The 21,500-nt window shown below is 44.1% G+C and overlaps 1 protein-coding gene across 3 annotated transcripts in view; it reads left to right on the plus strand.

The window, feature by feature from the left end:
• The window catches only part of PIK3R4 (phosphoinositide-3-kinase regulatory subunit 4), a 68,037-nt gene that overhangs the window by 24,649 nt on the left and 21,888 nt on the right, over positions 1–21,500 (plus strand). For all 3 annotated transcript variants that reach the window (XM_055136171.1, XM_055136170.1, XM_055136172.1), the window contains exons 8-12: positions 3,440–3,585; positions 7,073–7,276; positions 13,477–13,678; positions 15,815–16,002; positions 17,896–18,106. In XM_055136171.1, coding sequence (XP_054992146.1) covers positions 3,440–3,585; positions 7,073–7,276; positions 13,477–13,678; positions 15,815–16,002; positions 17,896–18,106 — 951 coding nt within the window. The remainder of the gene's footprint in view (positions 1–3,439; positions 3,586–7,072; positions 7,277–13,476; positions 13,679–15,814; positions 16,003–17,895; positions 18,107–21,500) is intronic.

The following is a 21,500-nucleotide window of genomic DNA, read 5'->3' on the forward strand; positions in this document are numbered from 1 at the left end:
GGATATATCTTTTAACTTGTAACCCTAATTTGGTTTAATTTTTTTTTGTTATGTTAAAATAATTGCAGATTTAATGCACAAGTGTTGAGTATTGTCAGTATACCCTTAAGGCTTTCAATTGAAATGTTTCCCACTTTCCTCCGTCTAAGCTGCAGAGGGCTGGAAGGACTTGGGAACCTAAAATGATTAGTATTAAAAGTTATTAGAACTTTTAAAAATATTTGGTCCCATGTAGTATGAGGTAGAGAAAATGTCTTTTTAGTGATAACGTGGGGGGAATACATGATCTTAACATGAATATATTATTACATGGAATATGGTATTACCTTTTAGGGGTCAACTTCTCTTGCTTTTGGTTTGGATCTTTATTTTAATGAATAACCCATGTATGTGCTCTTAATTTCACAAAATACATTCCTTCTGTTACCTGATTATTTAAAAATTAATTTTGAAATTTAATGTAGTCTGTAGTTAGCATTTTACTTACCCAGAAAATGATTGCCTCTTAAATTTTAAGGAAAAATCAAAGAAATTTTGTAGGGAATATTTGGTAACTGCTGCCTCTTTTTTTTTTGGCAGGGAGGGGGGGCTTTTTTGGATCACACTCGGTGATACACAGAGGTTACTCCTGGCTCTGCATCAGGAATTACTCCTGGTGGTGCGGCCTCGTGCAAGGCAAATGCCCTACTCGCTGTTTCGCTCTCGCCCCTGCTTCTTTTTGTTGATTATAGATTGGGGCACTCATATATCTTTACTTAAGCATCAAAGTGTAAATTATTTGTAAATATAGAATAAAACCAGTATAGTACAATAGTACTGAATGTGGAATTCCTTTTGCATGGAATTCTAAAGGATCTGTTTAGAATTTGTTACCTACTTTGGCAGGGGGCAGGGGCTAGTTGAGAAAAATCAAATAAATTGGTTTTTTTTTTTCTTTTGATTTTCTACACACCTAAAAGGAAGAAGTTTTTCATTTGACTTAAGGATTTACTTTCTGAAATCAGAGGGATTTCCTGTCTGAATTTACTTACCGAAATATAAGGACAGATCTTACAGCTCTCTTGTAGTTCTGTGCTTAAATCATAAATAGTTTCAGTGATTCTTAAAGTGAGTTGTGTGGTGGTGATTTTTTTGGTAGTTCGTTGAAAGTTGGTACCCTTCACACAGGTGCCAAGGATGCTTAATCTTTATGCTTTTCCCAGAGAATGAGAACATGTCGGGGGGTGGTGGAAGAGTGTTGGAAGTACTGCTTTGTAGGAAATCCTCCTATTTCCCTCCCTTCCTCCCTCCCTCCCTCCCTTCCTTCCTGTTTGGGGGGGAGGGGGGGCTGTGTCAGTTCCCACACTGATACAACAGTACCCTACACATCAACCCCGTATCTCTATAGGTGCTCCAGTCTCCCACCACACAGCTGTGGCTCTGTGAGGGTGACTCAACCTTCAACTTTGCTTCTCTGGATCATGTCTGGTGCCTGTCCCGCTGTCTCACTTAGAGCCACGGGGGCCCAGGTGATGCTTTGGCTGATGGCGGAAGTGCAGGAGGGCAGGCCTCTCTAGGCAGCAAAGCCTCTCTAGGCAGCATGCTTTAAGCTTCTCTTTGTGTGATCCTTGCTGCCATCACACTGGTCAGAGCAGGCCACAAGACTGCAAGGGGCAGCCAGGGGCAGAGAATAATAGCCTCTGGCACCGGGAGCTTCTAGCCAGAGTGGTTGTATAATATCCTATTCCATGAAGAATTGAAGCCAGCGATTCAGCCTCCACAGTGCCTGACTCCTGCCTAGTCTTTTTTTGGACTCAGTTACTTTGTGGAGACTTTGAAATGTTTTTCCAGTTCTCGTCTTCCTATTGTCAGACCACCAGCACTACCTCTCTGCCCCCAACCCCGCTTCTTCATTGGGTATCTCAGAGGCTAAAGGCTGTTGTGGAATAGCGTTTTCGTATGTCATGAGAATTGGAAATGGGAGAACTTTGGAGACAAAGTTTGAACACACCTCCCCATCCTCTGTTTATATAAATAATGTTAGCAGGTGATCGTATTCGTATTTCTCAGCATGAATTTCTCTTGGGGGCAGGTTGGACCACATCTGTTGGTGCTCATAGGGGTACTTCTGATTCTCTGCTCAGGGGTCACTTCTGGTGGTGCTCAGAGGACCATATATGGTGCCAGGGATGAAGTGAGGGTTGGCTGTATGCACTGTAAGCGCCCTGCCTCCTGTACTGTTTCTCTACCCTCTATCTTGAAATTCTTAGAAAATTAATAACTTTCCTAAAAATTTAATGTTTTTGTATGCCTGAGCTAATATTAAATATTTTTATTTTGTGTTTTTACTGAGGTACCATAGTTTACAATGGTAGTGAAGTTCTTTCATAATGTGGTTTGAATTTTATTCTAAATCAATTTAGAAGTTTCAATTTTGTTCTGTATCTTTATTGGTTGAAATCACTGAGTTTAGGTTTGGTGAACACCTAGCAAAACAGTTAAGACAGTCATTTCATTTTTCTGTTTAATCTTGTTTTTTTTTTAACGTTATGTTTTTATTTTTATTTATTTATTTTTATTTTATTGAATCACATCGTTATTCTTAAGTTTTAAACTCTCCAAGAATAGGCACTGCCTTTTCTGCCTTTAGTTTCCATTCTCGATGAATGGGGAATGGAGAAGCCTGATGGGTGATACTGTTCCCTTAATCTTAGTCTAGAGGAACCGGTTTTGTCTCCTTGCCCCGTGCATGGCGGTAGGTGTGTTCTGCACCTTCCGTGCGTGGGGGAGGAATGGTTTACTGTATACCACTACAACTTTTTATGTGTCTTTCCAGAGTCTTTTTCAGTTTTCAGGTTTGTTTCTGAAAGTTCCTCCTGGTGGCCTGGAGAATGCCTCCCAGGCAGAGCTCAGGCGACTCGGTAATTCTCGCCTGGTGGGCTGGAGGTTCCGTGCAGGGCGGGCCCCGGTGAAGCCGCTCAGGCCGTGCAGTGCTGGGGATTCTGGGGCCATCCCGATGGCGCTGGCTGTCCCCAGAGCTGCCCGCCGAGAAGCCTGGGGGACCGTGTGGTGCCCAACTCGGGCACATGTTAGACAGGTACCCTAACTGCTGTGCTGTCTGCTGGCCCTCATTTCTCAAGGATTTTTAATCCCATGTTAGGAAAGAGGAGATTCCCCGGCCATAGTTTGAAACCCTTCAAAAGGAGGCTGCTGATTTTATTCTTTTGTGTTCCTGTTGGTACTTGTGGTCGAGGGACTCACAATGTTGTGTTCACTTAGTTGAGTTTGCGTCTCAGGGCAGCCGAGAGCACGTTAGGCAGCTGGTGAGAGCATGGTGGTGGGAATGACTCGGATAACGCAGTTTGTGTCGTCCCGTGAATGTGTGTGTATCTTGGTAATTTGGCACGGTTTGTGGATGGGACTTGATCCTTCTTTTTCTTTTTTTTTTTTTCCTATTTAGCTCCCTTCCTGTGCCATCCCAATCTCTGGATACGCTATGGCGCTGTGGGATTTATCACAGTGGTAGCTCATCAGATAAGCACAGCTGATGTCTACTGCAAATTGATGCCTTACCTTGACCCATATATCACCCAACCAATAATACAGGTATGCATGTCCCCATTTGGAATCAGGACACCATACTGGGCCACTTTTTAAAAAAAAAGAACACTAAGTTTAAAGGGTTCAGTCATGTTTTAAAGGCTTAACACGGGCTACAACATTTTCACATTCTTTTCAAATCAGTTAATGGATCAAACACTTGAAGCTGAGACAAACTCAATAGCATATTGTTACACATAGGTATAATACTCAGTCATTCATGCTTCGTGTGTGTGTGTGTAATGTTGGAACGCGTCTGCAGTTAGGTTGAGAGATAATGTCCAGCAGATGCATGTACTGATGGCCGTCTACTTTGTATTGTTAAGAATTAGAGCTACTATCAGTCCAATTCAGCATTTATACTACATTAGACAAAGCTTTTAAAAGTTATTTGTGTGTGTGTGTGTGTGTGTGTGTGTGTGTGTGTGTGGTGGCAGAGCTATAGTACAGTAGGTAAGATGTTGGCTTTGCGCGTGTCTGACCTAGATTCAATCCTTGGCATTTGTATGGTTCCCTGATCCCCTCCAGAGTGATCCCTGAGTACAGAGCCAGGAGTAAGTCCTGAGCACCACCAAGTGTGACTCAAAAAAATAAAAAAAAAGTAACTGATAATTGCTTCTGCTTGTTAGACACTCTCTCTCTCTCTCTCTCTCTCTCCCCCTTTCTTTCCCTCCCCCCACTCCTTTCTCTCTTTCTCCCTTTTTTCTTCCCTTTCTTTCTCTTTCTTTTTCCAAATCATGACCTGGGACGGTGGGGAGAAGGGGTGTTAGATTAGGGTACAGGCCTCGCATGTGCCTGACCTGAATTCAACTTTTGGCATCATCTGACCTCCGAGTGTTACTGAATTGGAGACTCCTAAACATTGCTGGGTATAGCAACCTGAGCACTGCTCTGGTGGCCCTTGTGGTTCATAGCGTCCCAAGCAAGATGGCATCCTGGGGCTCTAGTGCTGAGTACCAGCCCGATTGGCCGAGTATCACTAGGAATTGCCTCCCAACTCCTAGTCTAATGTAGTATAAATGCTGAATTGGACTGATAGTAGTTCTAATTCTTTTTTTATTTTTTTGCTTTTTGGGTCACACCTGGCGATGCACAGGGGTTACTCCTGGCTCTGCACTCAGGAATCACCCCTGGCAGCGCTCAGGGAACCATATGGGATGCTGGGAATCGAACCCGGGTCGACCGCGTGCAAGGCAAACGCCCTACCCGCTGTGCTATCGCTCCAGCCCCAGTAGTTCTAATTCTTAACAATACAAAGCAGAGGGCCACTTGGGAGGCCTCTCCCATTGCACGAAGATCTAATCGCCCTCAGTCACCCCCACCCCGACCCCAGCATGGAATATTTGGTGGTGAGCTCTGTGTCTTTGGTTTATGTGCTCCGCTTGCCAGTGTTTATGCCTTTGACCTCATTGAGGGGCAGCTACTTACATCCAGGTGTCTGCTGAAATTGAATGGAATTATGAGTGATGATTCTGGTTTTTAAGAAATCCTGAAATGATTATAGCTTTACTACAACTGTTTCCCTTTCGGAGATACACTTACCTCTCTGGTTTTCTTCCTTTATAATCCCGTGGGCTATGATCTTGCATTTGGTGGAGAATCTGTCCTGGAGATGCTGGAAATAAGGGGGGCTTTGGCTGTGCTGCTGGTCCTTAAGCTGCACCGTAGATCCATCCGTTTCTGGGCGTCATCCTCCCTTATTTGACAGAGTTAATAGGATTCAGAACTTTTACTGCAAGACAATTTATAGAGGAAAAGTGAATAATATCAATAGAAAATATATGCGTGTTCCCCCATCCCCCTTTCAAATATTTATTAAAACTTCCTTGGAAATCAAGTCTAGAGATTACTTTTACTTTTGACTGTTGATTCTGTTTAGAAGTTTGATTAAACTCTTACTACACAATGTGGGGAAAGGGTCCCTAGTATTTAAAAATCACATGCATTTGCATAACTTTTAGTGGTGATTTACTGTAATAAATACAAATAGTTTGTTAGGAAACTGCACCAAAGTCACTTTGTTTTGTTTTAGGTTTTTTTTTTTTTGCTTTTATTGTTTTATAGCACAGTGGGTAGGGTGTTTGCCTTGCACATGGCCAAACCGGGTTCAATTTCTCTGCCCCTCTTGGAGGGCCCGGCAAGCTACTGAGAATATCTAACCCAAATGGCAGAGCCTGGCAAGCTACCCATGGCATATTCAGTATGCCAAAAACAGTAACAAGTCTCACAATAGAGACGTAACTGGTGCCCGCTCGAGCAAATTGATGAGCAATGGGATGACAGTGATACAGTGATACAGTTTTATAGTTTAAAAAGCCAAGATCAGCAATTTAGCAGCATATACATATGCTTCTTAATTTTGTTTAAATTGGAGGTGAGATATCCTGGTTATAGTGTTAATGTTTATGCTTCTGATATACAAAGTTACTGTATCGCTCTTACCACCAAGCTACCCAAGACCGTCCACCTCTGTCCTAGTATCACTCCTAGTCCATCTCTTCCCTTCTCTCATCTCTCCTTTCTGCACCACTTGGGACCCTCATGTCTGTGGTCAGAGTCTGCTGTTTGTTATCATTAGATAGCGTTGGTTCCCTTCCTTGATTGGTTTCTTAGTGAACCACACAGGAGTACTGTCATCCTGTCATCCTATCCTTGTCCTTCTCCCTCTCACTTATTTTGCTTAGCAGGACCCCTCCGCTCTATCCAAGTCACAACCAAAGAACTTTTTCTGCAAAGAGCCATTCGTAATACACCATAAATTCTTTATCCATCATGTCATTGGTTTTTTGGGTTGCTTCCGGATTTGGTTGTTAGTAAATAGCTGCTTCTTAAATCTTACCTCTCTACCATCTGGGTTAGTCTGAAGATGCAACTTTAGACTAGTTAAATATATCCACACTTACCAGGTAGTTAAATATGACTGGTTAATAGTGCTCATCATTTAAAATGCAGCACAGTGACAAGGAAGGTACTTCTCCGGGATAATAAAAGGAAGAGTTTCCTGAACTCTGGAGAGAATAATGCTTTTTCAGCTGTGGTTGATTCTCTGGAGGCCCTGATGACTGAAGAGAAGCTCCTATGACTATGAAGCATCTCTAATGCTTGGTGTCTGTTGGCTTTGAGGCCTTGTGAATTGCAGGTAGTTTTTAGATCTACAGCATTATCTGACATTATTTTGGGATCTAGAAAAGGCTTCCATTTTCTAAACTCTTTTACTGCGTTTTGATGTATTAGTTTCGTGGTCTGATAGACTAAGAGGCTAACTTAGATGTGTACTCAGGTGCTAACACTGCAGAGAGAAAATACATACGCTTGTTAAAGGTCCTACAATTCTTACTTTTTCTAAGCAATGGTCGCAGATACTGATATTTCCTGTTTACTTAAAAAGCAAATGTGGCACATTCACTTTCTGCAGGCTGTATGGATGGAGCGTGTCAAGATCTCTACTATTTGTTGTATCTGGTTGAGTCTTTTTTCCTCTTCTTTTTTTTAGATTGAAAGAAAACTTGTTCTACTCAGTGTTTTGAAAGAGCCTGTAAGCCGTTCCATATTTGATTATGCACTGAGGTCTAAAGATATCACCAGCTTGTTCAGACATCTTCACATGCGTCAGAAGAAGCGGAAGGGGTCTCTTCCTGACTGCCCGCCCCCTGAGGACCCTGCCATAGCGCAGCTGCTGAAGAAGCTGCTCTCACAGGTTGTATTCTCTTTTGAACTATAATTTTTAAATGAGCTTTTTATCTGAACATTAAAACACCCACCTAGTTCTGCTAAACATATTTTGGTAATTGGATTGCATCATGTATATCAATTGAATAAATAAATCTGACAGATATGATATTCTTTGGGATCTAGGAAATGCTAGGGTGACTTTAAGGCATTAAATTGCTCTAAATATTAGGCACTGTACAGATGAGTGAAAATAGATGTAATTTTAGGTTCAAGCAATAGTCTTGATTAATTCCATTCACTAAAATGAGCCCACTGAAAATATCATTAAATAAAATTATTTTGTAACATAATTAAGTCATGTGAATATATAAAGTATATACATTGCTTATATATTATGTATAATGTGTAACATAAACATAGACTTAAACTCAATTAGTTCACTGAAAACATTGTGAAGTTAGGTTAGATTCTGGTTTACTTCAAAGCAACAGAAGTAACAATTCTATTATGCATCTTAGATGGAATAAATCAGTTTACTTCTATTTTTTTTTCTCCCAGATTGAAAAGAAAACATTTTATTAAGATACCATGACTTGCAAAGTAGGCATAGTTGAGTTTCAGCATACACGGTTCCAGGCACAACCCTACAACTTCCCTCCACGAATATTTCTAGTTTCCCTCCAAATTCCAGCCTGCCTACATAAGGGCACATTTTGAAGTTTCGTTGTTTTCATTTGGATCTCATACGTTCTTTTGAGAAAGTTTTATTGTTTCTGTGGTTCTGATATGGGCTGGAGTGATAGCACAGTGGTAGGGTGTTCGCCTTTCATGCGGCCGACCCGTGTTCAATTCCTCCACCCGTCTCGGAGAGCCCAGCAAGCTACCGAGAGTATCGAGCCCGCACGGCAGAGCCTGGTAAGCTACCCGTGCATATTGGATATGCCAAAAACAGTAACGATAAATCTCACATTGAGAGACGTTACTGGTGGTCGGGATGACAGTGGTTCAGATACATAGATAAACCACACCTCTATACCTCCAGTGTGTCCCAGGCCCTGGCCACCGCCCTCCACCCCCACCTTCTCTGTATTCCTAGGCCCTTTGATTTTTTTTCCTTCCCCGTCCTGCCCAGTAATTCTGTATCTTAAAGCCTGTGAATTTGGAGGTGCACAGATAGTATCTATGTAAGTGTTCCATGAGGTTGAAGCAAATATCAAGGAGCAGCTTTAATGACTGAGTACTGAAGGGAATGCTTATCAGTTTCATCTTTGTTGTTGTTGTTTGGACTGACCCTGGGTTGGCTGTATGCAAGGTGTGTTCCTTATCAGCTCTGCTATCTAGCCCTTAACAGTTGTATTTTATGGAAAAAAAAAAAAAGAAGCAGAAGGGAGTTTATTCTGTTTTGGGATACCTGCCTGTGCTTGCCTAGGAGAGTCCAGTGCTGTGTGATGCCCAGAGGCTGGCCCGGGTGATGGTGTTGATACCTGTTTTGGTTCTTTTAGGTCTGTAGTTTGCCTGGGGACTGCTGCTGCCTCTGAATGTGCCTCCCAGGCCAGGGGTTTTGTTTCCGACATGTTAGAAGATTTGATCTGTTGTGATGCGAATTTCCAGTGACAATTTTCTTTTAACCCTGGCTAGTATATTAGAACTATAGTTTAGAAGCAGTTTATGGAAAAGTAGATCCTAAATCACACTTTTCTCCTTGCCGTGATTAAGTAATCCGTATGAAAAGATTTCGACATTGTAATAACGGCCCCCCTGGCTCAGGTGTTTCTTCAGACCTAGATAGTGTGATTCTTTATATTTCTCTTTCTGTTACAAGTTCTGTGTTAAAAGCCTCTTATCTTGAAGTTTTATGACTCCAAGTTTAGTTCCTTCACAGAGCCACTCATTCTTACTTTGCCCCTTGCAGATTTTGACACTGTTATGGATAAAAGGAGGTAGAAGTTCAGAAGGAGCAATTTCCGTGTCCTTTTTATTTTCTGCTTCTCTGAAACAGCGAGAGGCCACTGTGGGTCCCACTGCCAGCACTGGGTACAGGATGCCATGTCACTAACACTCATTGGCTCATATTCCTCTGAATTGTCAGGGCTCGATATATTCATTTATCATTCGGTTGTTTGAGTAGGTAGATTGGACCAAGTAGTCTTCTGGTTTCCTGCCTTCCTTTACAGTTTGGAGGATCTGTTGCAAGTGGCCAGCACTGCTAGCACTACCAGAATCTCTGAAAGGCCTCAGAAGTTACAGCAGACACCAGCAGCTTCCATTATTTGAGGATCTGTAATGAGTCATCTGCCATACTTGATACCTGCTTTTTAAATGGGCTTGAACATCAGATACTATCCCCATTTTATAGATAGGTAAACTGAGACTCAACACAGGTAGATACTTGCCCCTGCTCACAGAGCTCAGGTTCAAAGCTGCCACTTAAACATAAACCCAACTATCTCCACAACCACACCCTACAGCCTCCCATCTTGCCTCTCAAATAAAGCACAAGTGGTCGACGCAGACGGACATGATTGCTTGGGTTTGTTAAACAAATATTTCCTGGCTTTTGTTTCAGGGCCACACCCAGTCATTCTTTGGTTCTCCTGGTTCTGCACTTCGGGATCACTCCTGGTGGGGCTTGGGGGACCCATATGGGGTGCCGGAAATCAAACCTGGGTGGGCCGCATGCAATGCAAATGCCCGCCCCATCATGATACCTCTCTGGCCCCGGGTTTTGTATGTTGTTGTTATCATCTTGGGGTTTTGAGCCACACCCACACGGGGCTGTGCCTGGCTCCGTGCTCAGAGGTTGCTAGGCTATGTTGGGGGACCCTGGGATTATGGGGGGGCTTGACCCTCCCTACATGCAGGGCAGGTATATGCGCCACTCAGCCACACCCCCAGCCTGCTTGCGTGGGTTTTCTGTGGCCTTAGTAAGAAATTCGCCCCCAGCTCATCTCCCGCGCACTGCAGGCTTTCTCGCTTCCTCCTCTCCACTTCCTTGTAGTTTCTCGGGGTCACTGGCAGAGGCTTAGCATCAGGGGAGGCTTTGAAGGGAAGAGTTTGGTCCTTGTTTGCATTGTCGGGGCTGAAGAGTTGATTGGCCTCTGCAAGTGGGAACTCCAGGTGCCTGTACAGAATTTGTAGAGGTCTGGACTAGAGCTCCACTATGGTGAAAAAGGCCGCGACCAGCCTGGCGTTGTTTCTGCAGGAAAATACGTTCAGAGTCCCTTCCGTGTCATGGGCTCAGAATACGCTTTTGCCCATATGGAAGCTGGAGCTTGTCGGTCATTCAGATTTTCAGTAGGACGTACCATCTGGGGCCGACACATGGCAGGGCTGTTTTAGATTGATCTCATTGGCAGGCGCTTCCTGCGTTATTCATACCCCTCTCATCAGGCACCGCTACAGAATACAAAATGATGTTGCTGTGTTAAAGACTGACAGATCCTTTACATTGAAAATTTTTGTTGTTTTTATTTTAAAATAGAAGCAGTAGAAGAAGATACTAGAATGTGCTTTTCCCTTCATCACTGACCCCTCTCCTTCCAGTTTCTTTGTTCATTGTGACCGTTGTGATTGTTGGGTGTCAGTTCCTTTAGATCATTGTACTTGGATTTATTTCTTATCTACTGTTAAGTCATAGGAGTCAGTTTGATCCTTTCAGGATTGAGAGAGGTCCAGAGCACCTTTGGCCCGTGGCCTTTTAGTCCACTTCTGAGGACAGGCTGCTCTGTGCTGTCGTCTTCCCAGTGATCCCAGCCTGGGCTTGGCTCCGGGAACGGGCTGGCTGGCTTCCTGCTTTTTGGTGGCTCTTCTTTCTTGAGTCTGTGGTAATTTCCTCTCGCACGTGTATAATTCAGTTCTCAGTGCAAGGCTTGTGGACATCCCTCTCTTATCTTGCTGAAACTCTGCAGGCTCCCTCTCAGCTTCTCTGCCTCCTGTCTTGAATTGTCTCTTGGAGTTCACCTGACTGAACTCTGAGTTCTTTCCCTTGTGTCATGATGTCGAAGTGTTCCAGAGAGAACACTCAGCTGGATCTTGAGTTTCCAGGGCCTAGAAATCAGTGTATGGGGCTGGAGCGATAGCACAGTAGGTAGGGCGTTTGCCTTGCACGCGGCCAACCTGGGTTTGATTCCCAGCTTCCCATAGGGTCCCCCGAGGACCGCCAGGGGTAATTCCTGTGTGTATGAGCCAGGAGTTAACCCCTTTGCATTGCTGGGTGTGGCTCAAAAAGCAAAAAATAAATAAATTTATCTTTTTAATATATTTTTTATATATTGTTTACGTGTAAAGTGCTTTAAAGGTAAATCTGGTTCCTGATACTTTTTAGCCAGAAACTTAAGGTCTAGGCATGGCTTATTTACTTACTTTATTGTGTCTTGGTCTTTTTAGAGCAAAAGCTCCCAACTTCCCTTAGCCCACCCTACCCCTCCCCAGTTGCCTGGGTTATCCTTGGTTCTTTGTATTTCTACATACATTTTCTGTAAATATGTTTCCAAATTACTTGTAACTTTGTACCTAAAGGAAACAACAGCAAAAGTATCCACAAACATTAGTTAGTACATTGATTAAATTTACACTGGTGCTAAAAGGGAATTGAAGTCTTGAAGTATCAGTTCTTCTAGGCATTGGATATGGTACCTTCACTTAATTAGATATTTAATATATTTCAATAATATTTTATTGTTTACTTTGTAGAATTTTATGTATCTTTAATTAGATTTCAGGTATTTGATTTTTAGTGCTTTTAAAATTGCTATATTGAAAAATACCTGTAAAATTTTTATAGTGGTCTTTTATACGGTGACTTTGTAAAATGTACTTAACCTACACTGATAGTTTACTTTTATGTTTCTTATAATTTCATACATTTTCAGTCATATGTGAAAAGTAATCGTCTTATTTTTTCCATTCTAAATACTTTGTTTCTCTGCCTTATTTAAGTGGTTCGTCTTCAGTACATTGTTCATTATGTTGGTGATCGGGATATCTTTGTCTTCTTTGTCTTCTCATTAGGAAAATTCTCAACTTTATACTACTTCGTGGGATGTTTTCCTTTAATTTTCTTAAAACACCGTGATTTACAAAATTGCTCATAATGGAGTTATTGCAGGCACACTGTGTCCCAGTACCAATCCCACCACCCGTTTCTTCCTCCCTCCAGGGTCCCCAGGTTTCTCCCCCCACACCCCCTCCAGCCTGTCCTCTTGGCAGGTATATAACAAGTTTTCATTTTACATGTTCCAGTAGAGTTTAATGGAATGGCAAATGGAATTATTCAGGAAATAAATTAATAAAGGCAAATTTGTGATGATTACTTAGTGATTTTAACCAATATAAACAAGACATTAATTCATTATTGAAAATGTACAAAAGCTCTTAGCAAGCTAGGAGTAAATACACCCCTTGCAATATAGTAGAGGGCTCCCATATGCATCCTGAGTAGCGCTGTACTAGGTGCCACATCTTGGAACCCGGGTATTTGAGAAATTCGGGGGCTAGTTGATCTCTTCCAAGATTTTATCATGAATCTGTAAAACTGGGTGATAGATGAGCTTTTCTTTTTCTTCTTCCTTCCTTCCTTCCTTCCTTCCTTCCTTCCTTCCTTCCTTCCTCCCTTCCTTCCTTCCTTCCTTCCTTCCTTCCTTCCTTCCTTCCTCCCTCCCTCCTCCCTCCCTCCCTCCTCCCTCTTTCTTTCTTTCTTTCTTTCTTTCTTTCTTTCTTTCTTTCTTTCTTTCTTTCTTTCTTTCTTTCTTTCTTTCTTTCTCTCTCTTTCTTTATAGATGTTTTTATTGAATCACTGTGAAGTAAACAGTTGCAGAGTTATCATGATTGGGTTTCAGTCATACAGTGTTCCAACACTCATCTCTTCACCAGTGCACCACTATCAGTGTCCCCAATTCCCCTCCTTCCACCCCACCCCAACCCCCAGTCTGCCTCTACGACAGGCACTTCTCTCCTCACCCCACCCTTTGGTTCCTTTCCCCCACTCCATCTCTTGGTCACTATCGTGGTTGCAGTGAAGGTACTATAAGGTTATCATGTATAATAGATGAGCTTTTGTGTGGGTGTGGCTGCAGGGGCTTCCAGAAGTACTAGGGGGTTGAGGTGAGGTCCGCCCCCACTCTGAGAAGGCCCCATCCATGACCTAATATTGCTGATTGGCCCTGCCCATTGTTAGTTGTTACTGCTTCCAAAAATAACCTACAATACGGTTTTACTTGGTTGTAGGGAATGACCGAGGAAGAGGAAGACAAGCTGTTGGCCCTGAAAGACTTCATGATGAAGTCAAACAAGGCAAAGGCCAATATAGTGGACCAGAGCCACCTCCATGACTGCAGTCAGAAAGGGGTCATTGACTTGGCAGCCTTGGGCATCACTGGGAGACAGGTCGATCTTGTTAAAACTAAACAGGAACCAGATGACAAACGAGGTGAGTGTGTTTGTCTCACCCTCCTCCCTCCTCTCTTTTTAGCTCACGGTTGCTAGTTATTTTTGTAAGACTTGTCTTAGTTATTTACACATCTTGTATGAGGGAAGTTGGTATTTATTTTTAAAAATCCTTTAAACATAACCTAAGACCAGTAATGCATGTAAAATTAGATGAACTTCTTATAGTTTATTATTTGTAGATTTTAAACACAACCTAAGACCAATAATTCATATGAAATGACATGAAGTTTTACAGTGTGTTACTTGTAGGTAAGGATGAGAGAATTTGAAAGGACAGACTTGCTGTTAGCAGTGAGATACAACCGAGTCTAGAAGCCGTAACTATTTGAAGTCTTGAGGTTTGGAACTGTCCGTCCTTAGGACAGTGACGTTGTTACGGATTATGTGAGGTTTTCTGTGTATCATGCTTTCTTCCTCTGATCCTTGTTGGAGACATTCAGTTCCATGTACAAGCCTTTACATTTCTCTTCTGTTCCAACCAGAGTGATCATACAGTGGTGTAAAAAACTAGGAATCGGAGCACTGTAATGGGAGTAACCCAGTAAACCTAAACTACCTGAGGCTGTGTAATCCTACACAGGGGGTAGGGTGCTTGCCTTGCACTTCATATGGGTCCTGAGCACAGAGTCAGGAATAAACCCTGAGTACTGCTGAGTTTGGCCCCAAACAAAATAGAAAAAAAAAATTTCCTCTGTTCCAATATCAGATTTTATGGGTCACTGGTGAATTAAATTCGAAATAAACTTTTCAGGCCGAGTCATGCTTTGTGTACGGGAGCCTCGGTCTGGAGCCCCCAGGACTACACGGTCCTCTGCGCCCCTTTGGAAGTGACTCCCCAAGTACTTGCAGTGTAGTCACAAAACAAAACAGACCGAGGCTGCCAAATGCAGGGTAAAGTACTTGGAATGTGATGCCAGTAGTTTACGCTTATGACATATAAAGCACTCATGCAAAATTATTAAGAAAAATGCAGTTACTTGTAAAAGAAAAATAGTGATGTATACATACAACTGGTAGAATAGCAAGGCTTGTTTGAAAAGGCAAAGACTTAAATATAGGTATATTAGGTAATAAGTGTAAATTAAAGCGGTGAGACACCACTTTCTGCCAGTGTTAGTAGCAGAGCCTAATGATACCTAGTATTAGTGAGGGTTTAGGAATTAGGCATTTTCCTATTCCACTATTGAGATGATAAATCACTGTACTCTTTTTAGATGATAGTATCCTTCTCTGCTGACCATTTTTATTCCTGGAATTTTTTCCTAAAAAACACCAGCATATGCAGAAATAGCATGTGAATGTTCTCAGTGAAAAACAAAAAAAAAAATCAGAAAAATGAAATGTTTTTGAGGAGATTAGCTACATAAATGTTCAGAATTATTTAAATAGAAAAAGCAACTTGTGAAATGGTTTGTATTATTTTGGCAAAAGATGGGGCTGGAGCAGTAGCACAGCGGGTAGGGCATTTGCCTTGCATGTGGCCAACCCAGGTTCGATTCCCAGCATCCCATATGGTCCCCTGAGTGCACCGCCAGGAGTGATTCCTGAGTGCAGAGCCAGGAGTAACCCCTGTGCATCGCCGGGTGTGACCCAAAAAGCAACCCCCCCAAAAAAAAAGACTATAATATATTGTTAAAGGATTTAATTTATGAAGTTTGCAAAGTTATAGGGCAATTCACCTTATATTTTGGTAATGCTGGAGAAAGGTTTCTCACCTGTTTATACGAAGAAGCTGGCTGTATAGCAATTCATTCTTTCTTTTCTTGAGGTCATACTTAGTGATGATCAAGGACGTTTGAAAAAGTGTTTGGCTCTTCAGATAAAATGCTTACTTGGAATTGAGTGAGTCTTGGGAAAGGAGGAAGGGAAGCATTTAGGACTAATTATTAACACTACTGAAAATGCATCTGTTCCATCTGCCCTTGAGAATAAAGGAAGAATTAATGAGTCGATCTATAAATATAAATAAGTTGTACATCATAAGGAATAAATAGGATGTGATGTTTCTACTTTGCTCCCCCCCCCAAAAAATAAAACAAACTCAACAACAAAACAGTGAAAGCACAGATGGAATTTCAGGCCCTTCGTTCAGCTGGTTTTGTATTTGTTTCTGTAGCGAGAAAACATGTCAAACAAGACTCCAATGTAAATGAAGAATGGAAAAGCATGTTTGGGTCACTGGAGCCACCCAACATCCCGCAGGCCCTGCCGAAAGGTGGCGACCAGGAGGTGATGCAGTCGGGGAAGCCGCCTCGCTCAGAGTCCTCTGCTGGCATCTGCGTCCCTCTGTCAACCTCCCCGCAGGTATTGTCCCTGGGGCGCGAGGCTTCCTTTTGTGTTCCAGCTTCATCCGACCGTTCGGGATGTGAAAAGGCCGTGTACGGGACTAGAAAACACCATATAGTGGCTGGCCCCTCCGGGAGGACATATTTCTTTGTGAGAGAGGGAGCTAAACCCAGTGAAATGTCACTTGGCTTGTGAAATCCTGCAGCTGGCCTCCGTGGGTAGGACTGGGGGACGGTGCCACGTGAAGCTGGCCGGGAGAGGACAGGCACGGCCTCTGCCAGCTGAGGGAAGCGCAGAGGCACAGCAAGGCCAGCAGCAGCAGGACCGGGCATCTGTGCTAGGGGGCTGAGGGGCAGAGGGGAGAGGAAGTTTGCGCGGGGATACTGAGGCGGTGGTGCAGGGAAGTGGACACTGCTGGGGGTTGTGGTGCTGGGCTGTTGTACATCCAAAACGCTGTAGTTAATGGTGTTGTCAGTCCTGGTGAGTAAAATTCAATAAGAGCAATAGCACAGCGGGTAGGGCGTTTGCCTTGCATGTGGCTGACCCAGGTTCGATTCCTCTGTCCCTCTTGGAGAGCCCGGCAAGCTACCGAGAGTATCCTGCCCTCACGGCAGAGCCTGGCAAGCTCTCCTTGGCGTATTCGATATGCCAAAACCAGTAACAACAAGTCTCACAATGGAGACGTTACTAGTGCCCGCTTGAGCAAGTCGATGAACAGTGGAACGACAGTGCTACAGTGCTACTTTTTAAAAATTCTGCCCCTCCCTCCGCCCCCCTTCCTGCTTCTCTTCATTGTGGATAACTGAGATTTGCACACAGGCCTACCTGTGGTGCTCACACACTGGGGCGTGGTGCTGAGTGCCTTTCTGCTGCTCTGTGTGCCCACGTGCTCCCCTGGGCTCATGTGCACTGTCCAGGCACACGGGTTCTGGATGTGCTTGGGTGGTTGGTACACAGCACTGCTGTGCTGCCCATCAGGTGCTTCCAGGGCTCATGCTTCTCGCCTGAGGTGCTCATGTATCTCTTTTTTTTTTTTTTTTTTTGGCTTTTTTGGGTCACACTCAACAATGCTCAAGGGGTTACTCCTGGCTCTGCACTCAGGAATCACTCCTGGTGGTGCTCAGGGGACCCTATGGGATGCCGGGGATCGAACCCGAGTCGACCGCATGTGCAAGGCAAACACCCTACCCGCTGTTCTATTGCTTAGGCCCCGGTGCTCATGATTAGTTGCAGTGCTCTCCAGGGATTGTACCCTGTCTCTTTCTTGAGGGAGAGGGAGAGGGAACGAACTAAGCAGTGCTCAGGGACCACTTCTGATGCTTCTCAGCTGGCCATGCCCTTGGTGCTGGGCGAAGACCTTCTTGGGCCCTTCAGTGCTGGGGACCACTCGGACCGTAGCCAGCCACATTCGGGGCCTCCAGGCTACACCCGGGGATGCTCAGGTGCCTTTATTGCCCGGGACTGGCTTGGGGTCAGCTTTGATCAGTGAGTGCCCTGCATGCACCTAAGCCCTACACCGTGCTCTCTGCGGCTCTTCACCCCTTCCCTGTGGTGCTCGTACGTACCCGGCTGTAGCGTGACCGGAGACGGTTGGCAGCATCAGGAATCGCAGACAGGAAGCTGCCAGGCTCAAGCAGCCACAGTGCCAGGCTCATACTTGCGCGTGCGGAACACTGGGGCTCAGAAATCATGGCCACATGCTGGCAAGGCTGCCACTCTGGGGCCGCTGTGCTCACTCTCAACATGGCCGAGACAGGATGGTCATTTTGCTTAAAGAGATTTAAAAAGTGCTCCATTAACAAAGCACCAAAAGCTAACGCATAGAGACCATGAGTACACTTGTATCATCAGCGCCAGTGTTTACGACACAAGAGCCCTCTGCATACTCTTTGTTTTTGTTTTGTTTTGCAGGTTCCGGAAGTGACAGACGTCCAAAGTCGAAAACCAACAATACAGGTCTTAAGTAGCACGATCTTGCCATCCACTTACCAGATCCGGATCACAACTTGCAAAACGGAACTTCAGCAGCTCGTTCACCAGAAGCGGGAACAGTGCAATGCAGAGAGGATAGCCAAGCAGATGATGGAAAACGCTGAGTGGGAGAGCAAACCTCCCCCGCCCGGTAAGCTGCCAGCGCATCTCGCCCGGGGTGGAAGCCCGGCCTCTGATGGAAGTAGCTGACCGTTCTGGGAGAGGAAAGGAGAACAGAAACCATCGCTCTGGGCATCCAGAAGCAGCAGCAGTGAGGGAGAGGCATTTGTCATTGTGGTGTTTACATCTTCTTAGTGCTGGAGGTAGCTCGCAGTACCTTGGTAGGCCAGTCCCAGGTTTAAGCCAGCCTGTGGCCCATTTTTCTCACTTTTTTTTTTTCCTTTTTGGGTCACACCTGGCGATGCCCAGGGGTTACTCCTGGCTCTGCACTCAGGAATTACTGGTGGTGCTCAGGAGACCATGTGAGGTCCTGGGAATTGAACCCGAGTTGGCCGCGTGCAAGGCAAACGCCCTACCCACTGTGCTATCACTCCAGCCGCCATTTTTCTCACTTTTGGTGCTAGGTTTTACCTGTCTGCGTTTCGCTCAGGCCACTTTCTCCTCCAAGGTCAGGCTTCTTCAAATAAGCTCTGACCGTTTCTTTCTGAAGGGCTTAATACCGATTGATGATTTGTGTTTAAAGTATACTTAAAAATAATGTATGCTTTCTTTTGCATTTTAATCAGGTTTTTATTGTGCAGTAAAATGGGGAGAACATAAAATAATTTCTATTTTTTAACCTTTCTATTTTTAAATTTTGTTAAAGCACTGTGACTTACACTTATTCATAGCTGAGTGTTAGACGTACAGTGTACTCGGCACTGATCCCACCAACAGTGTCAGCCTCCCTCCACCGCTCTTCCCAGGTTCCCTCCTGTACCCCTCCCAAGCTCCCGCCACCCCATCCCCTGCAATTCCTCCCCCTCTCACCCCACCCCCACCGTGCACACACACCCTGGCACCCCCATCCTGCTGTCTTGACAGGCACCTTTTTAAGTTTGGTTGTTAAAGTTTGGGTCTAATAATTTTAGGGTTGTTGACCCTCTGGTTTAGGTATTTCTGTATCACTGTATCACTGTCGTCCCGTTGTTCATCAGTTTGCTTGAGCAGGCACCAGTAATGTCTTCATTTGTCCCTGTCACATCCAGGTCAGTGGAATAAGGCCCATTATTATTAATGTTTTTGGCATATCGAATACACCACGCGTAGCTTGCCAGGCTCTGCCATTCGAGATTCTGCATCAGTCTCTTTTGGGAGCTTTGTTTTATAGTCTCTGGATCTTGGCCATTGATGAGATTACATGGTGTGTGTGCGTGTGTGTGTGTGTGTGTGTGTGTGTGTGTGTTGGCGGCGGGGGGGGGGGGCAGCTTGTGGTTGTGACTGCCAAGCTACTGGAAAACTGGGAATCTGGGTAGAGGAAGCCCAGTCCCAATCCGGGCAGGCTTGGAGATCTCAGTCACAGGTCCTGCATACCTGGGTTCCTCTGCCGGTTCCTTCATGGGTGAGGCTCATCTGAGCCTGTGGAGAGTAGCCTTGAGCATGGTTGTGGCTGCGTTCTGGACATTTTCAGCTGCTGGGGCTCTGCTTGGGCCGGGGAGGGAGCTTCAACTGCCCACCTCTGAGGGGGCCCCAGTGAAGATAGCTTGGTGCGGGGGCAGGAGATTCTACAGGTTTAGATGTTTAGCACTATCATTCCTTAATGTTGCTTCTCATCTATCTCTTCTCCCCTCCACTCTCTTTCCTCTCCTCTGTATACTCTGGGACCAAGGGTGGTCTAGGCATTCTCTTCCTCCACACCAAAAAAAACCCTATCTAATTCCCTCATCCGGTTATTCTAAATCCCACATATAAGTGTTGTCGTTGTGTGTTTATCTTTCTTTGTCTGACTTCACTTGACATGTTGTCTTCCAGTTCCATCCATGTAAGTGTGCTTTTATCATTTTTTAACTGCTGTATAGTATTTCATTGTGTTTATATATCACACTTTCATTATCCACTACTTATCTGTTGTTGAACTTCTAGGTTAATTCCAGGTCTCAGCTATTGTACTGAGTGCTGCAGTGAAGAATGGTGTGCCTAGGTCCATTTGAATGAATATTTTTCTATCTTGGGGATAGATAGCCAAAAAGTTGGGTTGCTGGGTCATTTCTGAATTTTCTGAAAAATGGAATTGCAGCTCCATTTTGAGTTTACCGAGACCCCTCCATACTGTTTTCCATGGGGGTTGGACCAGATGACATTCCAGCCAGCATTGGATGTTATTTCCTTTTTCACCACATCCCCACCAACACAGATTGTTCCCAGTGTTTTTGTTATGTGCTGTTCCTAACTGGTGTAAGACGGTATCTCATTGTCTGCCTTGATTTGGTTTTCCCTAATAGTCAGTGATGATGAGCATTTTTCGAGTGCCCATTGACCATTGGTCTTCCTCAGAGAGGTGTCTGTTCATTTCACTTCTCCATTTTTTGTTGGGGTTTTTAGATTTTTGTTGTCATTGATCTTTGTTGTTGTTGATCTAAGCCTTTATCTGAGATGTTGGGTGCAGATATTTTCTCCTATTCACTTAGCTGTCTTTCAGGTTTATCCCATGCTTTTTCTTTTGCCATACAGAAGCTTTTTAGTTTGAAGTTCTGTTTGTTTAGTTTTGATTCTGTAGTCTTTGCCAGTGGCATTGCATCATTGAAGACTCCTTTCAGGTCTAGGTCTTGGAACATTCTGTGTTTTCATCAGTGTGTTTTATAGGCTCACATCTGATCTCAAGGTCTTTGGCCCACTTTGAGTTGACTTTTATGTAAGATGTGAGATCCAGATTCCGGATTTTTGACTTATTTCATTCAGCATAAGGCTCTCTAAGTCTATCCATTTATAGGCAGATTTCATGACCTCATTTTTCCTAAAAGCTGAGTAGTATTCCATTGTGTAGATGTGCCATATTTCCTTTATCCGTCTCTTTTCTTGGGCACTCAGGTTGTTTTCCAGATTCTGGCTATTGTGAATAGTACCACAATGAACGTAGAAGTGCAGATGGTGTTTCTGCTGTGTGTTTTTGGACCCCCAGGTATATTCCCAGAAGTGGTACTGGCTGGGTCCAATGGGAGCTCAATTTCTAGTTTTTTGAGGAATGTCCATATTGTTTTCCAGAAAGGCCGGACCAGTCAGCATTCCCACCAGCAATGAATGAGTGTCCTTTTCTCCCCACATCCGCCCCAGCACTGGTTGCTCTTGTTCATTTGTATGTGTACCAGTCTCTGTGGCATGAGACGATATCTCATTGAGTATCACGCTGTTTTTGGTCACTATGACTATAGCGCAGCTTCAAGTTAGGTCATGAGGTGCCTCCCAGTTTCTTATTTTTTGGCATGATTTTGGCGTGGGGTTGTCTACGATTTCATATAAACTTTGAAATTGATTGTTTGAAGTCCTTGAAGAACGTTGCCTGAATTTGGATGGATTGCATTGAGTCTATATAGTAGTCTAGGTAGGAC

The sequence above is a fragment of the Sorex araneus genome, chromosome 4, assembly GCF_027595985.1.
Source record: "Sorex araneus isolate mSorAra2 chromosome 4, mSorAra2.pri, whole genome shotgun sequence".
NCBI classification, from domain to species: Eukaryota; Metazoa; Chordata; class Mammalia; order Eulipotyphla; family Soricidae; genus Sorex; species Sorex araneus.